Source organism: Hetaerina americana, unplaced genomic scaffold, assembly GCF_022747635.1.
Source record: "Hetaerina americana unplaced genomic scaffold, ioHetAmer1.1.p SCAF_7, whole genome shotgun sequence".
NCBI classification, from domain to species: domain Eukaryota; kingdom Metazoa; phylum Arthropoda; class Insecta; order Odonata; family Calopterygidae; genus Hetaerina; species Hetaerina americana.
The window spans coordinates 57,791,245-57,804,255 of NW_027287316.1; the positions used below are offsets into that span (position 1 = coordinate 57,791,245).

Sequence of the window (13,011 nt, forward strand, 5' to 3'; positions counted from 1 at the left end):
CTCATCCATACATTGTTTCGTACATTTTCATTTGCTCCTGAGACTCCATTATTCCTCATCATGGGAGTCTTGGAGTTGTGCTATAACTTATTTTTCTGAGACCTGTGCACTCTCTAACCATTTACTCATTTCTCTCAAACCATTTACTTCTCTCTCTAATACATGTTTGGTAATGTGTCCATTCTGGTAACATGAATAAATCAATGGAGTTCATTTCTTTCAAACTTGCCTATTACCTGTGTGTTCAATCCAAATTCTTTCATGATCCATTTATTTGTCACCCTCTCTCTCTCTCTCTCTTGCTTATATTCACCTCAAACACTCCTCAAGGGCACTATGCCTTACACGTTTAGTCAATATTTAGGCCTATCCTGGCAAAATCTAGTTTCACTGCTATGTAATTATGTGGAGAGGAGTACAGTTTTATAGATTGTCATTTTAATAGCCCTATGCAAACATTTTTTATCAGTTCTCCACAAAATACCAACAAACTTTCTATGGGCACTCACATGCCTTTTATTCTCGTCATCTAACCTACCACTTTTTTCATATATTCAGCCTATGAATATCAATTCACCCACTTGTTCAAATATTCAGCCTGTGAATATCAAATCACCCACTTGTTTCTAATATTTCATGTCTTAAGACTAACCATATGCTCATTCTCCTTATAAAATGCCGCTACTTTTGTTTTTGACACACTTACCACTGACTTTATTATTACTTTTCTTTGGTTGCCAAGGGCTTCTTGCAGATATCTGTCAGAAATACTGCAACTTTGGCTTAAGCAGATAGGTATATTTACTTTTTTTTTTGTTGTCTCAGGCGTAACTTTGTGGAATTTGCATAACATATTGAAATGTAATGAAATAATTGACTTTGTAATTCCACACACTTTTTGTGTGTGTGGAATTACAAAGTCAATTATTTCATTACATTTCAATAGGTATATTTACATCTTAAATTCTTGCACCTAGTCTTACCATGCATTCAATTCTCCTCAAAATAATCCATAAATGCATTGAACATTATGGTGACATTAAATATTCTTATTTCGCATCATAGGATAAGTATTAATCAAAGTAGGAGAGATTCAGGTAAAATGGAAAGAATGAATATGAAGAACTATATTGATACTAAAGTTATAATGCCAGTGAGTTAAATATTCAAAGAGGAAATGAAGTCATCGGGGATAGCTTAGGCCCAGGAATATTTGACAGTGTGTTTGAGAAAACATTAATGTAAGTGAAAAGAGATATCCATACTAAAAGGAAAGACTTTTACTTTTCCACAGATTAGTGGAAAAGTACTAGTCCTTCCTTTTAGTATGGATATTAAATACTTTCACGAAGTGAAGCCTGAAACAATAGAATATATTTGAAAAGAGATAATTGGAGTACAGAACAGCCCTGAAGAATTACTCAAGGGTTTAGGAGAATATGGAAGGTGATATTTTGATGGGCTAATTCATTGTGCATATCATTCATAAGAAGGAGGAAGTTGGCCTGAGAACTTAATTGAATCAGTATTAAACCTTATCTCAAAATGGGAAATTTGATTTTGCCCGCAGCTAAGGTATTACTTAGGATCATTGACAAAAGAATGGGAAAGAAGGTTTCTTCTAAAGAAGAAACATCACTTTGAGTTTAGAAAGGGCAGGGGTGTACATAGAAAGGAAAATAGAACAATACTAGGAAGACTTTTTTGTTTTGAAGATTTCCAGAAAATGGCCAACAGAGTAAATTATTACAATAAATGAATATATATGGCAGGAGGAGTAAATTAGAGGGAATGGTGACTTCTCCAGAACCTGTTAATGATTCTTTTTAACATACATGCGAAGGATGGCAAGAAAAGTGAGAGAGAAGGAATGAAATTTGATGATGAAGTGATCAAGTTAGATTTGTGGGTGATAAAATTTAGTTACCCAGCCAAGGGATTACAGAATTAGTGTAATAGTATGCAATGAGGAAGCTGGTATCCTTTCTGGTGGGACTGCTGTGATAGCCAGCATACTGTTGCTCACATCCCGCCAGTAAAAAAATACGTTTATATTTTCAGTTTGCCAACATACCAGGGTACTGGTAGCAGAGCCTGGTCATTTAGTTTATAACTAGGAATAGAATGATTGCATTTTAGAAATATTCTGTGTCATCTATCATATTTGATCAGGATAATGATATACTATTTCTAATTTTAAAGACGCAGTAAAGTCAAATTTGAATAAAAATTCATTTTAGATATTGGCGAAGTCAGGTTTTGGAATTATTGGATTTTTATTTTGGTCGAAGATGGTCTGTTGAGCAGTTTTTCAAAAATTAATTTCAGCCAGATGTATTAGAACTTGTAATTTAACTGAAAGTTGGTAGTATCTAAGTAAATTGATATCTTAGTACTCAGTTGGGTGAAGTCTTTTTGTACTGTAGATATTTAATGTATAATATTGAGATCAGTACTGTACTGAAATCAATACTGATCTGTACTGAATCAATTGTACCATTGATTATGCCAAAATCCCTGATATAATTTAGTAGGCGTGCTGCTATTCAGATTATCTGGAGTATTTAATTTTGCGAGCATAAAAAAGAGTTACTCGATGTGCTCTTCTTACTGCAGACTTCAATTAGTGCTTCTTGTTTAGCTTGGAATAACCTGATGCTATGGATGTATGTCCATGAGATTTCCATGGATGTCCATGGGATGTCCATATATTTGTTAAAAACCAAGACACATCTATTGCTTCCTGCATCACATTTATTTGCCTAGTTTTAAATTTATAAATCAAGTTCTCAACAAATTATTTGTGATAAATAAAAAAGAGCAACAGTCAAAAGCCAACAGGTAGGTAATGAAAGAATGATAGGATAAGAACACTCTTTGGTAGTACGCATTTGAAAGAAACTCCCCTCATATTCCGCAGATAATCACAGCATGCTTAAATTGGCTTGTTTCTTGTTTCCACCGGGTCGTTGTGCCAAGTCTTCATTCCATTTGTGTTGCCTGCCCAATCCCATCTGTCCTCACACGAGGTTGCTGAGGTAAGGGGCGATTGAGTCCTTGTCGGTGCACTCTGGGACCAGCTGCCCCTTGAACTCGACACAGGCCTCAGCGCAGAGCTGCCCTTCAAAGTACTTCCCGAACATTTTCTTGCACTGGGCGCAGTTCCTCAGGCAGACGGCGAGGAGGTCTCCGGTGGGTGAGGCCGTCGCTCCTGGGGTTAGGGCCAGCATGAGAGTCGTGGCAATCACTACGAAGGAGAGGAAGACCTGTCGTGGAAGAGGGAGAGAGAGGAATGTGAACGACTTCCGTGTTGCGATAAGTTCGGGTTGATTCTGTGGCCAGTATGCTGGATTCTCACCTCGGTGGGACTGGGTTTGAATCCCGGTGGTGGCAATTATTTTTTCTGTCGTATTCCGATCCCTAACTTGGGGTGCTTTGTTGAAAGCTCAAATGGAGAACCTCGTCTGTCGAATGGGACATTTAATTCTGCATCACTTTCGTAAGAGTAGGTTAATGCCTTGATGCCGGATTTCTCTTCACCCTTTCCCTGAAAATTCTGCATTTATCATACTAAATTTGACCACCTATCCCTAATGACCCAGCTGACCTCTGCTATCGCTGGACTACCCTAGTATCTAGCATACACTACGAAAATCTTCAAGATGTTTTATAAACTTGAAAAACTTAGAAAAACTGGAGGATGTGGACACTTGTTCCGGAAAAAATAGTTTTTTTCCCATTTTGTTAAAGAATGTCCCGAAAGTATCATGCTTAGTTTCATGATAGGCCATTAAACAAATTCTGAAGGTGGTCATGCCTGAAGATGGTCCTGAGTCCTTAACATGAACAAACGACGACTTCCAATATATTAAGGTTTAGTTAATCGCCATTTAGAGGACTCTGACGACGATAACGAGTTCACGGATGAGACGTAAGTGCTTGTGACTTTGGTTGTTTAATTGAAAGTTTATATTTGATCCCCGAAAGTCCTCTAATTGCCCCGAAGCACTTTCCTTGTTCTTTTGAGCGATATGTACCCTTGCCTTTAGGTGGTATTTTTAATAAATTTACTGCAATGCAGAATACCTTCTATTCTGTTCAATGTTGGCATTTTTGTTCAGATGCAGTATTTCAGTGAAGCCTGGATAACCGAAAGAAATTCTCCTGAAACTTAATGAAAATCTAGAGAATGTCTCGTTGATAGGAACTAAATTTGACCACCTATCCCTAATGACACAGCTAACCTCTGCTATCGCTGGACTACCCTTGTATCTAACCTCCACTACATCCCTAATCTCACATTCTGCCATCAGTCATTTTGCGAGGGTAGTTGTAGCTATTATGATGTAGAGTGACGGGGGATGCTATGACACATTTGTATAGCTAGGTCACTGCACCAAATTCACGATATGCGGCAAGAGAGGAAGAGATAACACATTTTGTATGGAGTGAAGGGAAGTAGAGAACACATGGAGGTGAAAAATGATTTATTTTCATTTAGGATGTCATGATAATTTGTGTCGTGTTAGGTGGCATTTAAAAGTAGAAGTGCTTTGTCGCTGGGTCAATTAGATACCTGCCTTGACCGGTACGCAATTGATGAGGGTACCTAATCGACCAATGGGGTTTTACTTTCACGACCTCGGAGGAAGTGTGAGCATCATTGAGCAGTTGAGTTGTGAGTGATCTCCCAACAATTCCTCATCACCCTCACCGGTAAAAAGTAATAGCATGCACACTTAATATGCAATATGTATAGATACTTTATCGTAAGTACAAATAAGTGTACGGTGAATACATATCTTCTCTGAGTATTTGGTTGTCATTTTACCACGTTTTATTTTTATTTACTCTAATTAAACACTTAGTTGCTATTAACTATTTGAAAATTTGAAGATTAATTTAATACGCTTCATCTCTCACCTTATTTTCACATTCTTAGCCATTAACGAACTACTAGATGCGAAGTCAGTTTACCCGTAAAGCCGGTCGTGCTGCGAAATTAAGTTCGTGGGAAAGTTGAAAGTAATACTCAATTGTGGATATTACTCCCGAAGTAGTTGAATGCAATTAACAAAACTATAGACCTTTCTTTTCCAGAATCCTGTCTAGAGATCCCTGGGAAGACTGATCATAACCTTTACAAATACATGTATTTTGCCTGTAAAGTTAAATACACGTGCATGTATTTCCATTTCTCCGTTAGATCATACGATAATACGATAGTAATGAATGCATTACTGCACTGTGGCTAAAGCAATAGTGTTTTGGAAAATATTTCATAATTGTAATGATGTATAACCACCTCAAAGAAAACGAAAAAAAATCCTCTCACTGAAGTCGTCTTAAGCATAATTTAATAGGTTTTTCGAATTCCGAAACTTTATAGGTCTTTCGCTCCTCTTTATTTTAAGCTTACCCAATGAAATGCTTACCGGACAGTTGGAGCAGCTTAATGTTCTCAGTTGATCATACATTAATATTGTCATCGGGCGTACAAATTACAAATTAACATATATATGCACATTAAATTATGCAAATAAAACATTTATGATCGGCCTATGTTGAACGACCCTCGTGTATCAAGAAGGGTAGGGGGCCTATTACTGTTCCCTGTGGCACTCCCGAAGCCTAGAATTAACTCAACCCATTGACGTTTACTCATTGCCTACTGTTGCATAAGAACTCGCTAATACAATTAGTCACTTTCTTATTAATACCATTACTTATATCTCAGGTTGTGTATCAATTTCTTCAGTGTGTAGTGCATTCACTTCTTTGGCGTATTGTCTCTAGAATTTCTGTTAAATAAATTTCGGGACGCCAGAGCTTCAACATTTATTGCATCACTGAGACTTTCATTAAAAGCATGAACCTTGGAATGTGAGGTACATATTCAGCCGATTGATATATAGTAGCTTCATTTTAATCGAGATACATAAAGGAAACCAGTTTGAAATCACTTGGCCAAGGGGAGGTTACGGGGATTTTATCCGTGTGAAATAATGTTTAATGATCCGGCGATCAGCACATTAAACGGTAGATTATTTCGATGAGCACAAGCCGGAATAAATATCCGCTTTGGCTGGAGAAGCGATGGAATTGCACGAGAGAAGAACTGACACTGTTGCCTGAACTGTCAGATTTTGTGGCGATGTTCTGGACTCGGTAGGTCGTTCTACAATGGATCTGAACTCTGAAATCTTATAGATAAAGTCTCGCGAATGTACTTGTTTCTCGCATAATTGAATTGAAAGGTACTGGTTTGAAGTATCTAGTCTCGAAAAATAAAAAAGTGACCATTTCCGGTCGAGACTTGAGACTTGGGACATCATTCCATCAGCTCCGGAATACAGGAAGTCTTGTGTTATGCATTGAGTGAGATTGGAAGCTAAAGACTGATTGCAGAACGGCCTCAATGGATTATTGCAATCGCGCCATTCACAGCACCACTCCTTGTCTATGTCAGGTACTATTTAGGCCCTCTATGTCAGGTACTTAACGAAATTTCGCTGGTCCTAAATGCTCTCTAATGCCCAACCGTTTCATTGGAGATGACCTGAATTAATCCACCCATATGTCTTGTAACACTTGTAATATTTTTATCGCAAAACGACGGATGACTTCCGTAGTGATAGCTGTGTTTCTCAAGTTTCCAAGGCAAATAAATATGGAAATGGCGAAAACGGATTTGGACGTTTCCATTTACCCCTGACTTGAAGTGAAGTGGGCATGGTGATCAAGGGGGATGTCACCTGACCGGAGACATAACCCGCGCTTTAATCCGAGTGGTACCTTAGAAAAAACTCAGCTGAACAAAAACCAGTGATTTTGCGTAGTATCAGCTGTACATCGGGAAACCACCCTATTCCGCGATCTTGCTGTGAAAAATGAATTATTCCCATTTTTGATTTGTGGAAGATCCCACTTCTCCCAGTAATTCGATCCGAGAATCCGCTTCTCATCCTTCGACGACACCAAGAAAAATCGACCCAAAAGGTATATTAAACTCGACGTGCTCTCGATGAATGATAATATAACTTACAGACCAATTATTCTCGGTGAAAATATATTAAAAAATAATATTAAGTAGTAATTTTCATATCACAAGTTTCCACAGGAGTCTTTGGCGCAGAACTTCACTTTTGTTCGAAAACCCAAGGGAGGTCTAAATTTTAAGGAAATAAAATGGAGAATTTCGCTAGAGAGAGTGGTAATTTCGAGACTGTTTGGTTTGTACACTGTTGTGATGGCTAGACGGGTGTCAACTTAAGCGTTTGCTGTGCTTTTTGTTTCCTGGGTTTGCCGAATCAGTTTCTTATTTGGTCAGATTTGGTGTAGGTGTCAATGTCTTATTTTATTTTGGAAAATGATATGCCTCAAGTGCTTCCATTGCATTTAAAGAATATCTTTGACGAATAATGATGGAACTAACTACTTGGCGATGAAGCCTTGTAAATTCACTTGGAATTCCCTGAATATTAGCAGGTTGTTTAATCTCAGTGGATTAGGAGTGGCTATTAGATTATTATGAAGCGCGCAGCTTTTATCGTTATTCGTTCTTCTCCGTCCGTATACCGGAGAAAATATGTTACGAATTAGCCGGCTGATGGCGTTCAATATTCAAGGTACGGCCGTCCAATTATCTTGTTCTACTTGAACTGGTTTAAGTGAAAGGGTTAAACAATCGTCGCTTTAAAATAATTTGTGATGATCAAAAGTTATCGAGGACGATAAAAAGTTTATTTATACCAAATTGTGTCCGTGAATTTCCACCAAATATTTGTGTTTCCGCCTAAAAAAGGATATATTTAATTTTATTCTGATGAATCATGTAGTAGAGGGAGAATCAACTGTCTTCAAGGGAGAGAACGTACTCTATTTGTGTCCATAAACATTTGGTTCTTAAATATTGGGATATTTTGATGCATGAGCTCTATTTTAGAAGTACATAAATGTGGAAAAGATCCCAAATTATGCGTCACATATTTTTTCAATTTGTTCGGATGAATTTTCACCAAAAGTCACTGAACGGTACCGTTAGGACGGAGTAATTGATACTTTGAAGTAGCTACTTGGTATTCATTTCTACGGTTTATTATACATTTGTTGCTCCGAGAACTACCTGGGTAGAGGCTTCTTTGGCGGCCATTTTCTTATTTAAATTTTTGTTGAAGGGTTTTGATTCCACCACTGATACACGTTTTTAAATACGCTTTGCTGATTGGTGTGTCATAAAATAAACATTTTATTTGAATAATATATGCATAACATCTGGAGAGAGAATTTTAAGGGGATTTGTTACTATTTATAAAACAACAAACGCGCGGGGTTGTATGTTGGTGAAAAAATTGATTCGTATTGGGAAAGAATGAAATCATGAAATTTCTGCTAGTGCCACCATGGAGTGATTTAAAGTTTATAATTTTTGGGAATTTTACGAACTAAGTTTATGACCTACACTTAGAATGATAGGCGAAATTTGCATTTGAAAGGCGATAGGCTGTTTTTGGAAGAGCATTTGGAATTTTACTCCTGCGTCCATCGTTTCGAGAAAATAATTTCATTATACAACTTAAAAATTATCCATTTTAAATAGTTGCTCTGTTAATTTTACGGAAATCAATCATTTTAAAAACAAAATGTCATCGTATAAATACGATGTAAAATAGACTCTGAGTGGATTCTAATGCCCAAAGAAAACGACACACACGAAGGAGAATTCCTCAACCATGGGTGAATATTTTTGAACTGGAGCGGTTTTTTATTCGAGGATTAGAGGAATTAGACGTTGAGTATGTCCTTGTGCGAGCTTTTACCTAATTGTAGACGAGTATCAGACCAATCAACGCACCTAATAGATCTAATAGTTACTAGTAGTTGGGTACCTGCTTGGGTAGGTACCCGATTTGATCCTAGTAACCGATCAACGAGTATTTCCTTGAGTTTAATTATGAATATCCAGGTATGTACCGAAATCTTGAGAGAAATTACTCAAGCCCCAGAATATGTGGAGCATCACGCTTGCAGCAGACATTTAAGGAAACTTGCAGAAATCCGGGAGCCCAACGGATCGTGTACTTCTAAAATATAGCATCGAATCCTATAAAAAGGAGAATAAAATAGCGTGGAGGGCATAGTGAGTATTGCAACTGAAAGCTGAATTTTTTGCCTCCAGATGAAAAGTTCCTAGCTAAATCTTTATATCCATCAAGGAATTAATATAAAATGGAAAGATAGAATCAGACCAGCTTCACCCAACCTGTGTAATTTTCCGGTTACCAGATCATCCTAGGACATACATACAATAGGTGGTACAGGGAACGGATCTGCCCCCTACCCTGATGTATGAATTTCACAATCTCTTGGGCTCAGTATTGGGTGAACTCTACCATTATATGACAAACCGACCTCCGGATTGTCAACTATATATTTTTTGAAAGAAAGAGTTGACGGAAACCATTCGTAGACTACGAATATTTTTCTCACGCGGGGGGAAATATGTGGCTTTACAGTTTCGTTACGGTGATTGAATGAGGCCTGAGACGATGGCGCTTTCAATTCTGATCCATGCACTTGTTTTGCATTTGTAATAAAATTTAAAAAAATTTCCTGAATTATTTAAGTAAATATGCTAAATTGAAGAGACAACTATCGTGCTAGAAGACAATTATGGGATAATCAAAGAATCGCAGCATGGAAACATTCGTGTGGACTATGGCAGTACCCTGTGGATCAGAGACAATTGGAAAAGCAGACCAAGGAAAGATAGGAATCTACGGAAATGGGCGAAGGGGGCGGATGCTGAAGATTAAATGGATAGATAAAAAGAGGGAGTTTAGGGAAGGGTAGAGAGTATAAGGGACGCAGTATGGAAGAGAAGAACTCGGTGGAAATAGGCAACTTTGGAAACAATGGATTTGCTAGCGGCATGATAGAAGGAAAGGCCCCTCGAGGAAGACCAATGGACAGCAACGTAGGTCAAGTGAAGAGGGATTTATGACGGAAAGCAATGAGGGTCTAAGAGAACCAGGCGTCGTATGGGGCATAATGGATGTTGCAGTCAGGTGATCTACAGATTAAATGACAAATGACTGGCTACTCATAACGGGGAAATGTGCAGTGAAAGAAGGATGCAACGTCACTTTGAAAGCTGTCAGGAATTTTCGGAAGTATTTCCTCGCAGGTTTTTCTCTTTTGACTGACGGATCGTTTTATTTAGACCAGCTCTGATCGATGCGATCCAATTTTCACCCAAAAACATTCGAATTTCGCGTCCCGCGCTTGGAATCCACTCGCGAAAGTTTTTACTCCGGAGAAAAGGCTCCAGGGGTGACCAGCATCGGGAAACTCGTTTGGAACGAGTTTAATTGCTACGGATTGAGGATTGTTTTTTTTCCGTGTGTTAACACCACGCTGCCGAGACTGATTACATAATTTCACCCCTCGTTTCTACAGGCCAAAATAAAAGACTCACAAAGGGTTTGTTGAAAGAACGTGAAATACGGCAACCGTAGCTCAAAATTGCATCATGCAGTACACTAGTTACGTTGTTGACGTACTTGAAGTTCACTCGTTTTGGCCGCGATGCGAAACGTTTTCGGTGAATTACGGACTCGGGCGCAGATCGCGTGACCGATTAATTTTTGAAACGCTAATTTACTTACAGAATCAAAATAAAACTGGTTAGATGTCACTAGGCTATTGTTGAGGAATAATCTACTCTTCCAATACGTTTATCCCGCTCGTCGCCTATAGCATACCTGTACGAATTTTCTACTAAAATCACCCAAGGAATCCCGAAACAATTTCTAAAATTAAAACATAAAAAGATGTGCTTACCACAGTCTTTTCCATGGAGAAGAATGATTTGGAGCTCATCGTGGTTAGGTGGGTTGTATCGTTCCCGCTCTGCTGGTTGTGTCCTTTGAACCTGCGAAGACAAAGGGGTCCAAGCTTCATTGTCCGCCACATAGTAATTCGCGCCTGCGCGCTCAGTGAAGTGAATGTTTCTTGTGTCTCAAAAATCTCCGAATGCCGAGAATGCTGCGCTGCCCCTACCGGCTTTCCCCTTGAGACTTACATTAGTTCCTGGAGCGCCTCAAGGACTGTCTTTCATCAAATGATTTCCTCTTTGCCTTCCGCCTGTTCCCTCGAAATTTTTTTTTCATACTTTGCATCTTTAATAATCTTCGTTGCCGTTTTGTCTAGGTGAATACATCAACCCATTCCGTCTCTTCCAACGCATACTAGCGAACAGTTACCATCGGATAGTCTCTTGTGCGATTCGGATGATGATCACTGGCAAGCCATTCAGATTTGGCTCTGCGGTTTGAAGAGATTGCGTCATTTACCCGTGTGAATTCTTTTTACAAGCAAATTTGGTTGCAATTTGGAGAATATAGGAAATATTTGATGATTTAATCAGCAAATAGTTCAACATAAAGGAGTTGAGAGCTCATAATATCTAAGTGTATATTATAACAGAGTGTTACTGGTATATCCATGTTTTCCATTTAAAACTGATTTATAATTAAAAGTTACTAACGGGTGATGTACATCTGTTGGCAAAGATCGTTAAATAAATATTTAAGAATAAAATATGCTCCATCGCATCCTTTAGGGTATGCAGTGAAAAGTAAAGGATACACTAAAACGGGAAATTGGTGCCGCTAAGGAATTTGCGTTACACGGACTGCCTATCAAAAATTTGAATGCCGGACAGCGATTCACCTGAATGAATTGTAGCGAATTCTATGCTTTGGTAGGCATGGCATCAATGCTAGATTTCATCTCCGAATGAAAAAACGAACGTATGTAAGTGAAAACCTATCCGAATACAACCCACTTTCAATCTGGACAAGTATTTTCTAAAAGTTACGAGCATTCTTGATTATAATATTGAAATGGGTTCCCAAAGTTAGACACCATTTTCTTAATTCATTATAGTGAATCGAATGCTTAAGTCGGTTGTCCTTCTCACGCTATTATACGCTCCATAAAGTAATGCAACATAAAATGTCCTGTCACTTCCGATGAGAGAGAAGTGGAAGTGATTATTTCATCGGGGATAAATTTGCTTATCTAGCATATGAAATTGCCAGTGTACATGTTGTAGACGCGCTCGTACAAAAATTTTGACGTTTGATTGGTGCAGGAATTGTCGTTTCGCGTATTAGATGGAAATTTTGATAATTCTGATGAAAAATTGTCTCTGATTTTGATGAAATTACTGTTTCCACGTACAAGATATGTTATTCATAGTTAAGTTTCCGTACAGCGTGACCTAACGTTTGCTCGTGAAATAATATTCGGAAGCCGCTCATTTATATGACTATATTTATTCACTTTACGGCGTTATCGAATGGTCGTGAAATTAAATATTTTACGCTTGAAAAGGCAAAGTTATCGTTCTATCATAATCATGGAGTTCCAGCAATTCAAACAGGAAAATTAATTTTTGTCACCCCCCTCGTAAAACTTCGAGAATTCGAATTGCATATCACGTTCATATCGATGTATATTACCAAAACAATTGTTTATATCGATCATGAGAGTCTTTGAGCGCAGGAAAAGAGCTGCCAGTATCTTGTACTATGGATGCTGGGACTCACCTTAGCTGGAGCTCTCCTTGGTTGCTTACGACGCTGGAGTGTGGTGACCTACCCCATCAGACCCTCCGATTTTATACGCTCGAGGACCAGAAGGGGCGGTGCCGGAAGGGGTGGGAGAGATATTGAGGGGAAGGCTTGTCTCATCATCGGAATCGGACATGGTGACCCATGGGATCGATTTGTCGAAGCCATCGGAAGACAGCGGCGGAAGCTCCTCCGTCTAATGGAAAAGACGCGGGGGTTCCTTCCTTCTCATTCGCCCTTCACGCTTGGCTAATTAAGACCCGAGATACCTCTTTGACCCAAGGCAGTCTGTGTTGGGCCGGAATCGACGAATTTGTCCTAATAAGTAAAATAGTTGAGAGTGGCTTTTTCTCATATTGAAAACAGTTGTCGT

At 38.6% G+C, this 13,011-nt stretch overlaps 1 protein-coding gene across 1 annotated transcript; it reads right to left on the minus strand.

Moving 5' to 3' along the window:
• Positions 1-2,771: 2,771 nt before the first annotated feature.
• On the minus strand, positions 2,772-12,643 carry LOC139696719 (eclosion hormone-like). The gene is made up of 3 exons (XM_071595557.1): positions 12,615-12,643; positions 10,843-10,933; positions 2,772-3,266 (listed from the first exon to the last, which is right to left on the minus strand). The coding sequence occupies exons 2-3, from the start codon at positions 10,879-10,881 to the stop codon at positions 3,021-3,023; spliced, it is 285 nt and encodes a 94-aa protein (XP_071451658.1). The 5' UTR covers positions 10,882-10,933; positions 12,615-12,643; the 3' UTR covers positions 2,772-3,020.
• Between the last annotated feature and the right edge of the window lie 368 nt (positions 12,644-13,011).

Coding starts and splice junctions, on each gene's coding strand:
- LOC139696719 (XM_071595557.1), bottom strand. CDS start 10,881: ATGAGCTCCAAATCATTCTTCTCCATGGAAAAGACTGTG. Junction 3,267..10,842: donor TCTCCATGGAAAAGACTGTG/GTAAGCACATCT, acceptor CTTCCACGACAG/GTCTTCCTCTCCTTCGTAGT.